Genomic DNA, 19,275 nt, shown 5'->3' on the forward strand with positions numbered 1-19,275 from the left:
TACCAACTTTTTAAACGTTATTATGCCTACCAAATCAACAATGTTGGAAATTAAAAAAGTTTGTCGCCTACCAGCCGTCGGTAAGTCGGTGTCAGGGCAGTGTCGCAGCCGATTTTTTGTTTTTTTTCTTGCACAATACGAACTTCTTATGCTATCTACCAAGTAAATATAACCTGCAAGTGATATACCCACCCACTGTAACCGAAAAATAAAAGGCTGACCTCAACAAACATAAAACCTAAGAATCTTCTATATGGTGAAAGAGTAATCCAACTCTTCACATCAATTGAATGGTGTATTTTGAGTGGCTGACATTCGAAAATGACTTAAAACACGTCAGATTCACTTAACCCATAATGTAAAATGATTATCACATTGACTCATGGTGAAGATCATTCCTGCTTGAGAAAAAAATACTCCAAGAAAATTATAAAACGAAAAATTGTAATACTTTAATTACAGATTTTCCCTAGAAGTATTCAAATAAAAGAAACCAATAAAAAAAAAAAAATCGCTAAATCAGAAATCAGTTCTTCCAAGTTCCAACTTTACCCCCCACCTCCCGCCCCATCCATCTCGCTCTTTTGGAAAGAGGCTCTCTGCTTCTTCCCTCTTCAAACTAGAAAATTCCCCCCAAACCTACAGAAAAAATGGCCCCAAAGAACAGATCCTCTGCTTCCACCAATCCTCCACCGTCTGATGCTTCTTCCATCAAGCTCGAATGTGGGCGCGCCATCGCTTCCCTTCAGAGTGGAAACCACACCGAAGCGCTCAAACTCATCAAAGACTCAATTTCCCGCCACAGCGGCAGAAACAACAACGACAACCCGTACAACTCTGCCATTCTCCACCACACACGCGCCGCCATTCACTTCAAAACCGCTTCTCTTCTTGGCGATTCTAACACAAAACAGGAGCACCTCAAATACGCAGCTGACTCGGCCAGGGAAGCTTTAGCTTTCTCCCCGAATTCAATCTCCTTACCACTTTTATACGCCCAAGTTCTCTACGTGTTAGTAGGACTCGGCGGAAAGAATGGCTACCAAGAAGTAATAAAAGAATGCAAGCGCGCTTTGATTATAGAAGACCCAGTAGACCCTCTTAAAGATAGCTTCTTCCCAGAAGAAGAGTTCAAAGGTTCGAGCCAAGAATTGCGAGTAGAGAATGTGAAACAAGAACTCAGGAAGTTGATAGCGAAATGCAAGAATATTGGAAGTGAGAATTTAAACATGGAAATTAAGGACGTAATGGAGAGAGTGAGGAAGGTAGAGGCTGATATTGTGGCGACGAGGTTCTTACAGCAGAGAAATCTTTCGACATTTGGGTTGCCTTCGCTTGAGAGAGTTATGACTTATTGGAAGAACGCTATGAGTGTTGAAATGAAGTGGGGATTATTGAAAGTGAGTATCAAAGAGCTTACAGCACATTTTAGTAAGAATACGTTGGCAAAGGCAGTTTTGAAGGAAGCAGTAGACTTTGCTAAGGAGGAGAAAAAATGGATTTTCTGGGTGTGCTGTTGTTGCGGGGAGAGGTTTGGAGACTGTGAACTGACCATGGAGCATCTTAAGGGTAAGCATATGGAGAATCTGTCACAGAGATTGCAGGCTAATATACCAAAAGAAATTGGTGATGAGTGGATTAAGGTGATTGAAAATGGTGTTTGGAAGCCCGTGGATCTCCTTGCCTCGGTTAAGGTAATGGAAAACGAGTCAAGATTTGGTGACCCAATTGATAAAGAAGGTGACCCTGAAGTTTTTCTGATCGAAATTGATGAAAATCAGAAGTGGCCATTGTGTGAGGATAGTGAGCGCAGGGGGATCCTTGAGAGAATTCGTGGACTATTGCAATTGTTTCTGAGAAACAGATGCTTTTCAGTGGGACACCTCCAGAAGTTGATGAGATATGCCTTGGAAGAACTGAAAACTCACATTCCAGAATCCCAAATTGAGAATCATGGACTGGACAAAACACTCCTCTGTATATGTTTTTTGGATGCTCCCCGGCTTTGCACAGTCCATGAATTCGTAGAAACGCTGGCTTCTTCTTGTGGCTTGTATTATACTGCAGAGGAGAGTGTTTTAGATTCTGAACAGGCATTTTGCGTTAAAGAGAGGATAGTTTTCAGCAGTAACTTCTCTTGTCTCCTTTTGGATGAGAGATTGTTGCGGGGAGAGCTAATTCCCAGTACATATCAAGATGCAATTGCTGATGATGGAACTGCTGTAACTTCTACTGTTGATGTTCGTCAAAATGCTGAGCTGCCTGATGGTGTTGCTTTTGTTACTTGGTTATTGACGGGTTCTGCCATTGGGGAGCGGTTGCAGGCATGGGCAAGCCTGAGAGAAACCAGAAACAATCAAGTAATGGAGCTTTTCAAGATTCTTAAAATGGAATTTAACCATTTTCAAAAAATGTGTTGGAAAAAACACGTTCGTATGCTATGCTGGAAAGTGCTTATGGAGTTGGAGAGCATATGTGATGAAGAACAAAAGAAAAGGGAGCAAAGTTCAGAGCCTGATCCACAAAGTCACGCATCCCTCTTGTCGAAGCTGCAGAGGCATGTTGATGCCGTGGCAGATACCATTGAGTTTACAATCACTAAGTCGAAGTTGAAAAGCATTTCGGGAATCCTGAAACAAGGACAAGCAGACATAATTTTCATAAAAGAAACAATCTTTAACCTGAAACTGGGGTTGAGTAAAGAGGTGAGTGTCCAATTTATAGATGGAAAACTTGAATAAATCCTTATCTGAGCTCTCTCATATCAGAAATCAAATATAGAATTGCAGTTTCAGATAAACGTGCATGTGTTAATTCAAATTCTCTATGTATTCAATCAGTTGACTAAGCTTTGGACCTTTTGATTACAAATATTTAAGATATCATATTCAAGCCTTTGGACTCAAATGTGCTTTCAGACTTGGAGAAATTGTTGCAGTAAAGAGGACTTGGTTTAACTCATGCTGGTTGATTTTCAAATAAATTTTGGATATAGGGTAAAACTTGTAATTATAGGCTTGATCATTTATCATCTGAAAAAATATTTTGCTTTTGAATACTGCCTTGACCATGGTGATCCAAATGCCCCAATTTCATAAAATTTGGAGCATGGAATCCTCTTCCCATGGATGATCCAAAGTATAAATTAATGGTAGAAAATGGGAAAAAAAAAAAAAAAAAGCAGAGTTCCTCATTGTTGTATAATTTCTTCGGTGTTGACATCAAGCTTGTTTCTTGGTCTCACCATGTTCAGTTTTGCAGTTTCACATACTTGATGGTTTGATCCTGGTGAGAAAAGCTATCATGAGACAGACTGAGCTGAAAATTGGCGTTGCATCTGCTTATGACTACCGGCCTATAATTGTGCACCTGCTCAAGTCATTTATGCAGGTTATGTTGAATGTTCTTGCCATCTTGTTGGCCTACGGCTTGATGTTTTTGTAGTAATTAAATCTCTCTGTTAACGTTGCAGGCACATCTAGAAAATCTAGTTTACAAAGGGAAAATCAAAGGATAAAAAGAAGAAAAAAGATCCAAAAAAGGCCAAGGATATTAAGGTTTTAATTGCTGGGTTTTTTGTTCTTTTTAAACTTTCTTTTTTATAAAATCTTTTAGGGAATTAATATGGTATTAATAATCTACACTTCCTGTATTGTAGGCAACAAGTAGGAGTGAGGAGCACCTTCCCCTCCACCATGAAAATGCAGAACATTATTCAGATCCAGAGATTGGTATTCCAATAAGCACTGATGCACTAAAACAACACACAGAGGAAGAGAAGATGGATGGAGCCATTGCAAAGAATGTAGCAGAGGGTATGCCGCTCGTCTTCTCTAAGCAGTCTGAGATTGTATACTTACCTAGCCATGATATTCAATTTGGTACTATTAATTGGATTGATTTTTGTCATTCCCATTGTAAAGCTCAAGCATTTTCACCTACTTAAATACCTAACTAAATGATGGAGAATATCGGATGGCTGAAAAAATGGCTTGCATTAAAATTTTCCAACTGAGCGAGTGACACGTGTATAACAAAAAAATGCTAGGTGTTCTCTTGGTTCTAGGTGGATATTATTTTATAAAAGGTGAGAGAAATAAGAGATCAGTGTAACAAGTTTCTTTTTTGCTTTTTAAAAAAATAATACCCACCTAATACTAGGAGAACACTTCGCATTCCCCTATACAAAACAGAAGTATGTGATTTGTCTCTTGAATGCACATGTTTATTTGTTGTTTCAAAAACTGATGCTATGTTTATCATGGCGCACAACCCCTGATATTTTTCTCCCAATTAAAGATATGTATTTGCTAAAGTATGAGAGAGCCACCTTTTGTTAGGGGTGAAAGGCAACAAGTAGGAGTGAGGAGCACCTTCGCTCGCTTACCACTAACCACCATAACCACTAACCGCTAACAGTTTTTGGAAGCGGTTAGTAAAATCCGCTAACCACTAGGCAGTTAGCCGTTAGTGGTGTTTTTAAAATCACTAAACGCTAATTGCTTTTTAAAACATATATATATATATATATATATATATTAAGTAACATTAGTGAATATATATTAATTGTATATAATTTATTTAATATACAATAAAAATATATTGTTTGTATGTTAAATAATGTAATATTAAGTTTTTAAAAAGATGAGTTGGGCATGAAGCCAAGAATAGTGACGCATGGGGAGTGAGTTTTTCAATTTGCCTCTTGGCCTTGTCCCACACGGACAACCACATGTGTTTTCAATTGCCTCTTGTTTGTCCCACATCGAAAAAAAACCCACCATTTCCAACTTCACTCATCTATATAAAGTACATGTCCTTCCCTAATCCCCTAAATATTTCCTTAGTCGAATATTCAAGCTAGGCTAGCCAAGAGCCAAGCTTCGAGTACTTGGCTTGCCGGGCAGGCGAGCTCGGCTAGCAGAGTCAAGCAAAATTATTTAAAAAATATTTTTTCCTTTAAAAAACGGTTAACCACTAACCGTTTAAATAACTCGCTAACCACCGGTTAACTGCTTAGACGGTTAGCAGAGGCGGTTAGTAAAATAACGGTTAAATTTAGCAGTTTTAGCCAATAACCGCTAACCATAACCGTCTTTTCACCATTACCTTTTGTCACAGTCCAGCAAATTTAAGAATATTGTTGCTCTAAAAATGAATGAATAAAAAAAGCATTAGTAAACAAGAATGTCTATTTGGAAACAAAGCAATTCTTATCCTTGAATTAGAAGCCTAGGATCCTATATAGGTAGATGTCAAATTCAGCGACATACAGAAAAATAAGCTTACATTATCGTATTAGGGTAGTAGATGCAACACACCTTCACTCCAATTTCAACTGATGCATAGTTGCGTAGTGGGTTTGTAAAGACAAACAAAACTAAAATTATGCACAATTTTCCCCAAAATCAAGAGTCAATCAAAGAACTAAGGCAAAATGGATGCAAAACCACTCCCCGAATGTTGTAGACCGGAAAGATAAGGATTCCATAAAGAAGAGCGATGATGTAAGGGGAAACTTGCACCTGACGAGTTCTACTAAAAATGTCATGTCTAGAGTTTCAGACCTCGGATTAGAGCAAGCTTTGCGGCGTTGGAAAGCTAACTCAAAGATCTACAAAGTCATGTTTCACAAGAGTTTTCCAATTCTGATGTTTACTTGGTCAAAAGAGCCTCTGTTCGCAGGCCGCTCGCCAGCCATCCGAACGGGCTTCTTCTAGAAGTCACCATAGTAAAACCCGAGACATCCGTTCGCATCCCGTTCGCAAGCCGTCCGAACAGCCTTGTTTTATGTTTCAGTTTTTAGTTAGTTTTCAGTTGTTTTCGTATTTTATTTCCAGTTATTTTTAAGTGACCGTCCAAACGGGGGTTTGTCCCGTCCAATGAGTATGGGGTCAATTACGGTGTGAAGGTTAAGAAATAATTCCTAAAGGACGAGAAAGCATTGGGAACACCGCTTTAAGAGGGGATCTTAGATTTTTGAATCCCAAGAAGGCACTCAAAAATATTGGAATAGTTATCATGACATTTGTCTCGGAAAGTGCTTTTCGAAGGGGGTCCCATGCACAATTCCGAGACCTGTAGCAAAAGTTATGCTCATTTTACTGAACACTGAGCAATCAGTGAATAGTACACGAGCGCTCATGTGTGGACCACACCAATCACTCGCTGACTTTTTTGGGACCACTAACAAAAGCTGTAAATAGTACACGAGCACTTGACCCAAAAGTACACCGAGCGCTCGCCCCTTTTCAAAGATTCCCTTGCAACATTTGAAAAGCATTTTTGGCATGTTGTATATAGTACACGAGCGCTCGACCCTGTAGTACAAATGAACGCTCGCCCCTTTTCAAAAATTTTCCATTTTACCCTCAGTCTCTTCACCCTATAAATAGCCCCCTCCCCATTCGAGTCTTTGCATGATTTTAGCTCCTGGAGCCCTAGAGAAACTATGCTAAATTAGTTTTGTAAGAGTTGTGAGGTTTTGTGTGCTTTTGGTGAAGAATGAGGTCTTCGTGGAGAGCTTGCCTTGTTGAGGTAACCACTGCCTTTCCCTTGTGTTTTGTTAGGTTGTTATGCTTTTCATAGTTAGCTTAGTTGGTAGTTTTAAGCGTCTAGTTAGATTGTTGTCTTTAAACTTAGTTTGAGCTTAGGTTAGCGTCTCATTATTGTTGAGCATATTTCTTTATGATTAGAGACGTTGTTTTGAGCTAGGAAGTGTTAGAAACCCTTTTTGGCTTTAGGACTAGTCAGAGGAAGGATCGGGGAGCATTTGGTTCAAAGGAGGTTCAGCCTGAACCTCACTGGACGAACGCTCGTCCCTAGGTCCAGGGTGGATCAGGGAATGGCCTTTTTGGCCGAGCACCCAATGATCCCTGTTTTCGAGTCTAGGGTTTGTTCTAGTTGGACTTGGGATTAATAGAACGTTTTCCACAGATTTGGAGAGCCCATGACTTTTGGGGGAATATTCGAAGGGATTAAAAAACCCGAGTGAGTACAAACTCACTTGGATGCTTGTTGTTACTTTTCCCGCAATGCACGTCTATTTTATATATATCAAACATGCATATTTTGCAACTCTCATGAAATACAATTTGGAACTACTTTGAACTCTTTTTTTGTGAAAACGTGCTTTCTGTGAAAATATGCTACTTAACAAGATAATGGTGAGACTTGTAAAACCATGCATGTAAAAGACGGATAAGATTAATTACATCGTATGACATGATATACCGGTACGTGCGGGATAACGGCCATGGGGTTACTATACAGGTTAACTTTATGGTCAAATGGGTGTGTGTGTGGGCTTTGGATCCAATGGTTTCATGACCATTCGCAACCTATTGAGCGCCAAATATTGCATATTTGGGCCATTTAATTTATGTTTGCTAAGCCTTTAACTTTATTATTTTTTGATTTTTTTGTTAGTTTTGGTGTTTTAGTATTTTGTAGGTTGCTAAGGGAAAAAAATGCTCATTTAAAGGGAAAAATGCAACTCATTCCATTAATTTTGGGGCTTAAGACACTTTAGGGAGCAATGGCAACAAATTTGAATCAAGCGATGATTCTCACTCGACGAGTCCCATGAAAAAGGCATATCTAGAGTTGTAGAGCTCGGATTGAAGCGATCTTGATGTCATTGGAAAGCTAACTCAAATATCTACAAAGTCATATTCACAAGAGTTGGCTAATTCCGAATAGTATTTCGCTCGAGCGCATATATAGTGAGATCGATCGCACTCGTAGAGCAGCGCAGGAGACTTGATGCACGATTGCGATCGAGCGCACTCACCGACCTAGCAATGCTGAAACCCTAAAATAATTTATCACATTTTTCCATTGTAAACGAACGGAGACGCGCCAGGGGAGCCGTACTTTATCAATTTTCGACTTTTTTGGGTTTTTGGAGCTTTGAACTCCAATTCCTTTGTAACTTTGTCAATTTCAATGAAGTATTTCAGTTTCTTTATGATTTATTTTGTCATGAAAGGCTAAATCTTAAACTAAGGTTGAAGATGAAGCCTCACCATTGTTTTGTTTGCATATTTTTATGATTTGTTCATACAATTCCGTCGTTTAATGTAATGTATGTTCATTTCAATTCAATTGTGTGACAAAATTATGATTGATTGTTGTTTATAAATCGTGAAAATGTTGGATATTCATTGTGTTTTATCCAACGGATACATCGAATAATTTGATTGAGACTTATATCCATTGTGATTTGTATATCAAACGGATACAGTGGATAATTTGATCTCAATTGGATATTCATTGTGATTTGTAATAGAGATAGATTCATTGAATGATTCAATAGGATTTTATAAAAGTAATAGAACATGCATTGGGTCTAATCGCTTGTCGGATGTATGAACTAAGCATGAGAAGTGTGCTTTGATTGGTGAGGTGAATTCTGAAACCTTAGTCGTTTATCATTTGATTATTGTCATTTTTTTAATTTATGTTTGTTTATTTCTTTATTCAAAAATCCCAAAATTCGGAACTAGGTTAAAATAGGATTAGTTTAGATAGAAATTAAATTTCACAACTACAATTCCCTATAGATCATCCTCGCACTTGCATAAGCTGTATTACACACGACTCGTGCACTTGCAAGTAATTTTAATTTGCACATCAAGTTTTTGGCGCTATTGTCGGGGAGTTTTTTGTTTGTAAAAATTGATTTTTGTTTAAATTGATTTTATTTTTCTACTACTTTAGGTAGATTTTTGTTTCATTTCTTTTTGCAATTTTCGTTTATTTTTATTATTATTTGTTTCACACTCGAACACACTGGCAGTAGGCGATCGCACCTGCGTTCGACCCATCTCGCGCCTGCACTCAAGCGCATTGCACACTTGCGCTTGATCGCATTCACCTGAGCTCGAGCGCACTTCCAGAATCAGCCTCAACAGACTAGAAGCAGCTAAGGAAAAAAAACAAATTTTGCAAATTATTTTTGTCCATTTTGTGCTTTGTGTTTTTATTTTTCTTTTCTGTATTTTTGTTTATTCTATTATCCCAAAAAAAAAAAAAAAACATAAAAAACAAAAAAACAAAAATTTGGTTAATGTTTCATATGGAAGTGTGTTTTGTTTAAAGAGTGAGGGTAAGCATGAATTCTCCATTTGGTAATTTTGATGCTACCCCTAGTTGTAGGACATTCACTCTTACCACTACAAGAAATTTGGTTATTAACGACCAAATTATTAGCGGCGACCCAAATGTTGCCACTAATGAAGGGTCATTAGTGGCAACTTTTAAAGGTTGCCGTTAATAGCAGACACTAAATACCAAAGTAATTGATATTTAGCAGCAACACCAATAGCGGCGACCATTATTGCCGCTATTCACCACTTATCAGCGGCGACATCACACAGTCGCCATTGTTGGGCACTCAATAGCAGCGACACACGTTGCCGCTAATTAAACACAATCAGGGGTAACAAACTATTGCCGCTATTATGAGCCTAACAGCGGCGAGATCTCAAAGTTGCCGCTATTGAGTGGTCAATAGCAGCAACGTTTGAAGTTGCCGCTAATGGTCGTGAAGAAAAAAAAAAATTAATAAGCCTTATTAGTGGCAACAAAAAGTTGCCGCTATTAAGTGCCTAACAGCGGTGACTTTAAAAAGTTGCCGCTAATGAGGGGTCAATAGCGGCTGCTAATGGTCCTGACGAAAAGGCAAATAAAAAATATGCCTTATTAGCGACGACATAAATTTACTGCTATTGAGTGGTTAATAGCGGGAGCATACTGGTCCAAGATATTTAATGCATTCTTGCCGAAGCCTTGATCTTGGGCAATCTTTGAGATCAACCTCTTTGCCATCTCCAATGTCCAACCTGCACAAAGTATATATCAAGCTTTCGATTGACTCATTGTTTTGATTAGCACTAGGGATTCATACTATTTGCATGGGGTAGGAAACTATAAGAAAGCATACTCCATTGATCTTGCAACCTTACTTGTGATGTCTATGTATAGGAGGTATCTGCATTTTAGAAAAACCCTCCTATCCAGGAGATAAAGGTTCGTGCTAAGGGCTTGGATCAAAAGCCATCATGCTAACTAACTAACATTCAATTATTTCCCCAGACATTCCATGCTAGCATGTACTGGAGTTCCTTGTAATTATTCTCTCCTTTCATTATAATTAGTCGTACTGTAGTCTTAGCATCCATTGACTAATTAGTTGCAATGTTCTTCTAACAACAACTGAATCAATGTGAACATTGGATACATGATGAAACAACAGAGTGGTTGAGGCTGTGATTACATATGCATGTGGAGTTTTAAGAATATTATACTAAAATCATTTTAAGAATAGTTTCTTTTTATAATGTATATTTGTTTATGTCTATCTTATGCTTGGATATAAATTGAAAACAGAGAATACTGTGAGAGTTGCATGTGTATCATGTTTAGCTATTGTTCTCTCATTCTGATAAGCTATGAAGGACAAAAATAAAATAATCAGCCCCCCCAAAAAAAAAAATGCCTACCAATAGAAAAATGGCTGCTGGTCATCATCTGGTTATATATATATATAGATGCTTTTTCTATATATATATATATATATATATATATATATATATATATATATATATATATATATTTTTTTTTTTTTTTTATCATTAGAGGCAACTATAGGGTCACCGCTATTGATCGTTTCTATTTTGTTTTTATTTTAAATTTTCACATATCAATAGTGGCAGCCACTAAGTTGCCGCTAATGATAGAGAAATAGCGGTGACTTTATGTTGCCGCTAATGACAGACGAATAGCGACAACTCTAGGTCGCTGGTAATGATGGAGAAATAGTGGCAACTATATGTTGCCACTAATGATAGAGGAATAGCGGCAACTCCATGTGGCCGCTATTCACTTTTTATTTTTTAATTTTCTTATATCATTAGTGGTGAGATTGGAGTCGCCGCTAATGACATACAATTAGCGGCAACTTGGCGGTTGCCGCTAATGATATACCAATAGCGGCGACCGTAGAACCATTTTGAACCTTTTTTTCCGGTAAAAAAAAAATTATTAGCGGCAACCTAGAGTGGCCGCTAATGAGTTTTCATTAGCGGCCGTCTTGAAAGTCGCCACTATTTAGCATTACCATCGAATTACTACCAACCACCAAATAGCGGCCATGTGTCGCCGCTATTTGTAAATAGTGGCAACTTTTTGGTCATTAGCGGCGACTCAAAGTTGCCGCTAATGACCATAATTTGTGTAGTGTACCAACTACCCTCACCATTTCTATCCATGTGGACCATGTTCATACTGCTCCAACCCTTATCATAGTTGAGATAATTGTCCATCCTGGGAAAAATTTTCTAATTTCTTACATGAGCCGATGAACACCAATTTCTCCAGTCCTGGGTTTGAATCAAACTCCACTTTTTAAAACCCAGACTGGAGCAACCATTCTGATTTCTCGTGGCAAGCTCATGCTACGGGAAATTTTGCTCCCAAATTTCATCAACTGCACCATTTTGAATATTCACAGTTCGATAATCCATCTTCCATTACTACTATCTTCCTCAACAATCTTTGTGACGCCCTGATATTTGTACTATCAAATTCATAAGCATGATGCTGCAACATTAGAGATTTCAAAATAATCTCACAGTGGAAAATTGTATATAATGTGCTGAAATGGTACTTTTAAAGAGACGACATAATATTCAACTGAATAATCAGAGCTTCTAATTTATTATTACAAAACAATGCAACTAAAATTCTATTGATTGTTACACAATACCCAAAAGTATGCCGAACAAGGCATTGATACAATTCTACCCGATTGTCTAAACTTTAGATAAAACTTCACCAACATGAGATCACGCACATCTCAATAATGAACCATCAAACTCGACTGCAGAATTACCTTGATTGTCCATTCTTGCAAGCACTACAATATTGTGAAGTAGTGAGTCAAATGATTCCCGATAATATAAATAATTATTGAATCATTTATATAAAAAGACCAGACATTTTATAAAAGTAAAGTGCAATGGTAGCGTAGTGACGTATTAGTTTGTGTTTTATGATCATCTTACTTCAGACCTCTCGTCATGAGCTCTCAACCCTCTTACGTTTGTTATGCCCCTCACACTTTAGAGATTCACCTGTTTGGTGCCGGTGACTACACCGCCCCAGCTTAGTTATATATTAGCCCTGTTAGATGGTTATATACCCCCATCCACTGAGATACTGACAGTTCCTAGCGGCAATCCACCCAGCTTGTTCTTAAGGTGGCTATCTTATCAGCTCAATTATTATTGGACACAGTGCCCGTTGTTGTGAGTAGTTGAAATTAAACTATAAATAAAGCTACAAAAATATGTATTATTGAATATCCATATCACCCTCAGTAGGTAAGAATACTTACAGTAGATTGCAAGTATGGATCATCACCGGTAATTACCAATAAAAACTCTACCAAATCTTCTCTAGGTAGCTAGTTTAGAAAAATAAGAACACTTGAACACTACAAGAAAGATCTTAAGCCATTTGGTATTTGGCTTAGAACTAAGAAAGAAAATGGAAGGAGGAGCAAGCAATTTTACCTGTTCTAAGATTGTGAATGAAAAGCTTAAGTGAAAATGAATTAGCTTAGGCTTTTATTTCTAAGAGAATGAATGGCTAGGATTCATTTTCACACTTTTGATCCAAGGGTTGAGATGTATTTAACCAAAAGAATGAACCTAGCGTAGATAGTGGACTCCGAGACGAACATTTTATATTTGGTTAGACTTCATCCGAGTTTGTCTGAGTCTATTTTTGTCCTGTACAAAGTTTCCAATTCAATAATACCCTAACCACATGCATTCCCACTTGCCCACTTGCCTTATTAAATGATTATCATGATAATCATCAATACTAGAAGACTTTAAGCTTTCAACCAAGGTGGCTAGCCTTGATATCTTTCCTTAGCAGTTTTAATCTCATCAGACAGTATGAAAATTAAGACACTGCTTTTTAGGCTAAAAACTGAAAAGCTTCAAATTGATTTCCAACTTCACCAAACACTATTATAAGTAATTTATTTACTAAATTGGGTTTAATTATGCCCATAAACATATTTGTGAAGCTAAATTAGAGAATTAAAGTGATACACAAAGAGAGGTCAACAATCAATATAATATACCTTTAACACCAAATAGTTATTTAATATCATTAATCCACATATTATTGTTCTAATTTATTTATATTTATTTAATCTATTTAATATTATTCAAATAAGAGTTTCGAAATCTAGGTCGTTACAATCTTCACTAGAAGACTCTCTCAAAGAATTCATGCAACTAACCAACCAATTCACAAGGCCCATAACACAACCAGAATTATCATTGGAAGACGCACTCAGTGAGTTCAGGCAAACAATCAACCAACCCATTCAAGAAATCACAAATGCCACTATGGCCAACACTGAAGCAACTGGAAGGTTGGAAGGATAGCTCGATGATCTAGTTGCTGAATTCAACAAAATTGAGGAAGAGGAGCTTTAAAGTCAGGAGATGTTAGTTGAGTGTTAGTGGTGTTAAATCAACCGAAAAAATAGGAAAAAAAAATTGAGAAGAATTGGGAAGAGTTGTCTTCCCAAACAAGACTGTCTAAACCGACTTAATTTCCTTTTATTTTCAGGGTTAGGGTTTGGGGGATATAAATACATGCTTATAGCTGCTAGAAACGTAGCTTTTGATATTATTTGAGTTAATTTCAATAAGATTGCTCAGAGTTGAGTTTCTTCATGATTTTCTTTCAAATCCTAGAGAGTATTGATAAGTGCTGAATATTTTATATTCTATCCCCTTAATTCACATATGTTAATCTCTTAGTTTGGTTATTATGTGATGTTTTGTTTCATTTTTGTGCTTCTCGTAGTTTTTTGGTTGTTTGAAGAAAAGGAAGCGTTTCTAGAAAGTTCCGATCATAAAAGGCATTTTTGGGAAAAGCTAGAAGCTTGGGATCGATCGCATGCAAGTTTAGGCTTGAGCGCAGCGGCTCGAACACACAAGGGCAAAGATTGAGTGCATCAGCGCTCGATCGCACAATCAGCCAGGCTCGAGCGCATCACAGCCAGGATCGAGCGCAGCCATGCGCTCGAGCGCACCACTTTGCGATCGAGCACACTAGAGCGGCCAGACCTCTTTTTCATTTAAACTTAGGTTTTCAAAGTCCTATTCTAACTAGGACTTTGACCTACGAGTCTACTAGGTTTCTGGGCTTCTAGGGTTTTCCTAAGCCTATAAATAGACCTCTATGGCTTTAGAAAAGATATACAATCTTGTAGATAAGAATTGGAGGCTCAAGTCTAGAAGTGTTTTCGATTTCTTCTTTTTGTTTTTATTTAAATTATGTGTAACTAACTCTTTGTTAGGGGCTAGATTGAAGCCTCAATCATGTCTCCTTAGGATTTCAATATTGGCGCATTTACTGCAATTATAGTTGAGTATCTAACTTGGTTAATTCCTGTTTAATCAAATTCCTCATATCAAGGTGCTTGACAACCATATGCATGTGTTTGGATTTATGTTATTTGTGTCAATTTGGATGACCGAGTCCTGGGCATAATAAAGTGACAAAAGAGTCTCTTCACGGGTTCTTGGTTTAATTAACATGGAGAACTGATAGTAGATACCATGCCCTAGGCTTCATGTGTTTGTTAATTTCCATAGATTTATGCTTTCTTAAAGAATAACTTAGTAGATACCATGCTAAATCCTTTGAGAAAGAAAAGAATTAGAGGACATTCCATGCCTAATTCGTTACTTAGGGAGATCAATAGCATAAGAAGTAGATACAATGCCCTTAGGTTGGCAAGCATTAAGTATATCAGTATTGTTTATCTTAATTGAGCATGATTAGTGGTGGATATCAAAACTCTAACCCTTGTTCGTATTATTATTTCAATTTAATCTTTCAATTCTGGACAATTCATATTTCTAAAGCATAATTTACCAATCCTCGTGGGAATGATCTCATATTTGCCTACTATACTATCGTTTTGATCTTGTGCACTTGCGAGTAAAACGTACCGTGTATTTGCCTATTAATTTAGGTGGGTATTTGGCACAACAAGTATCTAGCGTATAGAGAAGATTTTTTAGATCGTTTGATCATATCAAGATCTAAAAATACATATATATATTTGTTCTTTTGTGCTGTTCTTCTTTACAGCCTACTAAGTCGCGCTGCATCAGTTGGTATCAAAGCCCAAGTTAATTTCCATGAATGGGGAGGGGCAACCATTGTGCAGACATGAACGAAAGTCTTATATGGTGAAAGAGGAATGCAACTCTTCACATTAATTGAAATGGCATATTTTAACTATAATGTCAAATAAGTATAAAGAATATCATTACTCAGGATTTGAACTTATGATGAGTATTATTCTTGCTTGAGAAAAAATATACTCCAAGAAAATTAAAAAACAAAAAATTGTAACACTTAGGCTCCGTTTCTTTTGACGTAAAATGGTTTCTAGAAAATGATTTTCTCATTTTACGGTGTTTACTGCGACGTAAAATAGTGGTCAACGGAAAATATTTTCCTTTTGACCGAAAATTCTTTAATTTTTGAAAAATAGTTTACGGTTTTGAAAACCGTAAACTATTTTCCGACTTTGAGCGTCTCATTCTGAAATCGACGGACCTTGCCAAGACCCGCCCAGGACCCCTACGAGACTTGACTAGGACCTGCTCGGGACTCGCCCAGCACCCGTTCGGGACCCCGTCGGGATCGAATCGGACCAAAACAAAACCCTCCCGGACTTGACCGGGACCCGCTTGAGACCCCGTCAGGACTTGACCGTACTTGCCCAAAACTAGACAAAGCAGTCCCCGGACCCGCCCAGGCCCCCGCCAGGACTTGACCGGGACTTGTCCAGGACTTGACTGCACCCGCCCAGGACCTCGTAAGGACTTGCCCAAGACCCTCTCGGGACTTCACCGGGACTCGCTCAAGACTTGACTAAGACCTAACTGGACCCGCCCGAGACCTGACTGCGACTCGCTCGGGACCTGACCGGACTTGCCTGGGACCCACCCGAGACCTGTCTAGACCTGTCGAGACCTTCCTGAGACTTGCTCAGGACTTGATTAGGACCCTACCGGGACCTGATTGGGTTTTGCTTACATATTTTGGCCCCTTAGTTTACATTTGTTAATCCCTTGGCTGTGTCATAATCTAATGTTTTGTGTTAGTTCTTTGCTTTTAGTATTTTGTAGGTTGCTGAGGGAAAACAACGTGTTTAAAGTGAAAAATAGAGCATGTGAAGAGTCACATGCCCGAGTGAGATCGAGCGCACTGGCCATGCGCTCGAGCGCACTCGCCCACCATATATGCTCTAGCGCCGTTTTTAGGGTTTTAAGCCCTAGAATCCCCTGTAAAAAGACGGCTAAGCCTCAAGAAACAAGAGGCTGGTGACAAAGTCCGAATTTCTATAGTTTTTCTCTCTTTTAGTTTAGTTTTTAGGTTTAAGTTATATTTTTAATAATCATGTAGAGCTAAATTCTCAACTAAGGTTAAGGATGAAGCATCACCGATGAAGAACAACACACTTTCATGTAAGTCAATATCATCTGAATTTATGGGTTTTTAAGGATTCAATTGTTTTGCTTTAATTCAATTATTGATATTACTCTTGGATATCTATTGTGATTCCCGAATACATGTGATGATTTAGGAGAGTTTCATTTAATTATTTGTTTGGGTCTTTATTACTTCAAATAAAATTGGATATCTATTTGTGACTTATCTTACGGATACAACTGATGATTTGGTTTAATCCGGATATCTTTTGTAATTTGGGTAATAGATGGATACATTAGATGATTTAATTCATTTGTGAAGCATAATAAAACACACATAGGAGTTTGTTTGTGAGAACTTCGAATGGTATTGATGAACATGGAATGTGTTGTTCTGACTTGGTGAGTGTGGATTCCACAATTTTAGTATTTTTATCTTTTGATTATTGTTATTTTTCTTTAGTTTATGTTTATTTATTTTCAAAATCAAAAATCTTTTGGAACTAGGTTAGGATAAAATTAGTTTAGTTATATTTTGTTCTTCAAAACACAATTACATGTGGATTCAACCTCGCAATTGCAAAAGCTATATTGCACACAACTTGTGCACTTGCGAGTAATATTTATAACTCACAATACCATCACGGGACTTGTCGGCAAAATATTGTTGTCAAAAAATATTTTTGGAGGAAAACGTTTGGTTATTGTTCTATGTGGGATATTTGCATGCTAAAAAGTGAGGGTGAAGCATGAATTTTCTGTTTGGTGATTGTAATAATTTTCTTGTACAACAAGCTTCTTATAGTCGTAGAACACTAGCTCCTACCAACTACCCTCACAATTTTTGGCTGCATGGACGATGTTCATACTGCTCCAACCCTTATCATAGTTCTGGTAATTGTCCATCATGGGGACAATTTTCCAATCTTTCATATGAGTAGATGAACGCCAATTTCTCCAGCCCGAGGTTTGAGTCAAATTCTAATTTTTACACCACAAACTAAAGCAACCATTTTGATTTCTCATGGCAAGCTCATGGTATGGGAAATTACGCTTCCCAAGTTGATGAACTGCACCATCCTGAATATTTGCAGTTCGACAACAAATCTTCTACCCTTTCACCTTGCAATTATTCTCCTCAACAATCTTCGTTGGAAGACGCTCTCAAATCCTTCATGCAACTAACCGGTCAATCCACCGCTCAAATGCCACAATCACACTTATCGTTGGAAGACGCACTCAATGCGTTCAGGCAAACAGTCAACCAGTGCATACTAGAGCTTAAGAATTCCACCATGGTCAATAACCAAGCCATTCAAGAACTCAAGGATGCCACCATGGTCAACACTCAAGAAATTGCAAGGTTGGTGATGAGTGCTAAATATTGCATATTTGGACCCCTAAATTTACACTTGCTATGCCTTTAGCTTTATTATTTTCTGATGTTTGTTGTAGTTTTGGTGTTTTATGTTTTGCAGGTCGTTGAGAGAAAATTGCGGTCTTAATGTGAAAATTGCAAAGAAGCGGGAAATAGTGGAATTATGGAATGGGATCGAGCGCATGGCACCCACGCTCAAGCGCACTCCCACAAACACGAAGCAAGTAGGGCCTATGCGCTACGCCGCAGAAGAGCTGACATCTGCACGAGTGTGATCGAGCTCACCTAGTGTGCGATTGAGCACACTCGTCTGACCTAGAAGCGCAGAAACCCTAAAATTAGCATATAAATATCATAGTTTTCTAGGGAAACGGAGGGAAGCTGCCCAAGGGGCACCATTCAAAGTATCGTTGACGTATTCTTCACATTTGTAGCCCTGAATTCGTTCCCCTTTGTAAGTTTGTTAGTCTTTCTAATTTCAAATCTTCTCATTAAGCTTTTTGTAATCATGAGAGGCTAAAACCCCAACTAAGGTTGAGAATGAAGTCTCACAAATGATTAGCGACAGTATTTTAATGTAATTCAATATTTTTTCGATTATATGAGTTTAATTTCAATTGTTCTATTTTTATTCAATTAATTATTGACCCCTTTTAATTGATTGCTTGGTTTATTTGTTTATATATTGGATATCCATGGTCTTTCGTTCAACGGATACATCGGATCTTTTGGTTTACTTTGGATATCCCTTGTGATTTGTGCAAAGCACGGATACATTGGATGTTTTGAACTAAATCGGATATCCTTTGTGATTTGTACAAAGAACGGATACTTTGGATGTTTTGATACATTTGTTTTGCAAAAGTAGAACATACAACAAGTGTGTTGTTTGAAACGTAGGAAAATATTGATGAACGGGAAAGTTGTTGCTATGAGTTTGTGAGGGCTGATTCCAATACCTTAGTATTTTATCCATTGTTTAATTTCATTTTGTTTCGGTTTATGTTTTCAATTTCAAAAATCAAACAAATTTGCAACTAGGTTAAAGTAAGATTGATTTAGATAGAAGTTTATATACACAAACACAATTCCCTGTGGATTCGACCTTGCATTTGCAAAAGGCTATATTGTAAACGACTCTGCACTTGCGAGTAACATTAAAACTCACAACAAGTTTTTGGCACTGTTATTGGGAAGTTGTTTGTATTTGTGAAAATAGATTTTTGTTTAAATTGATTTTATTTTTCTACTAGTTATAATTAGCTCTTTTGTTTTATTTTTCTTTTTGCAATTTTAATTTTATTTTATTTGTTTCTGCAAGTCTAATAAAAAAAAGAGAGAAAATGTTGTTTT

The 19,275-nt window shown here is 37.6% G+C and overlaps 1 protein-coding gene across 1 annotated transcript; it reads left to right on the plus strand.

Moving 5' to 3' along the window:
- Positions 1-650: 650 nt before the first annotated feature.
- On the plus strand, positions 651-18,197 carry LOC132169582 (uncharacterized). Its single transcript, XM_088514676.1, has 5 exons — positions 651-2,705; positions 3,262-3,390; positions 3,659-3,850; positions 17,639-17,907; positions 18,023-18,197. Exons 1-5 carry the CDS (start codon positions 651-653, stop codon positions 18,195-18,197), a joined length of 2,820 nt encoding a protein of 939 aa, XP_088370802.1.
- The last annotated feature ends 1,078 nt before the right edge of the window (positions 18,198-19,275 follow it).

The sequence above is a fragment of the Corylus avellana genome, chromosome 1, assembly GCF_965113065.1.
Source record: "Corylus avellana chromosome 1, dhCorAvel1.hap1.2, whole genome shotgun sequence".
Classification (NCBI taxonomy): Eukaryota; Viridiplantae; Streptophyta; class Magnoliopsida; order Fagales; family Betulaceae; genus Corylus; species Corylus avellana.

Coding starts and splice junctions, on each gene's coding strand:
- LOC132169582 (XM_088514676.1), top strand. CDS start 651: ATGGCCCCAAAGAACAGATCCTCTGCTTCCACCAATCCTCCACCGTCT. Junction 3,851..17,638: donor TCTCTAAGCAGTCTGAGATT/GTATACTTACCT, acceptor GAATATTTGCAG/TTCGACAACAAATCTTCTAC. Junction 17,908..18,022: donor AACACTCAAGAAATTGCAAG/GTTGGTGATGAG, acceptor TATGTTTTGCAG/GTCGTTGAGAGAAAATTGCG.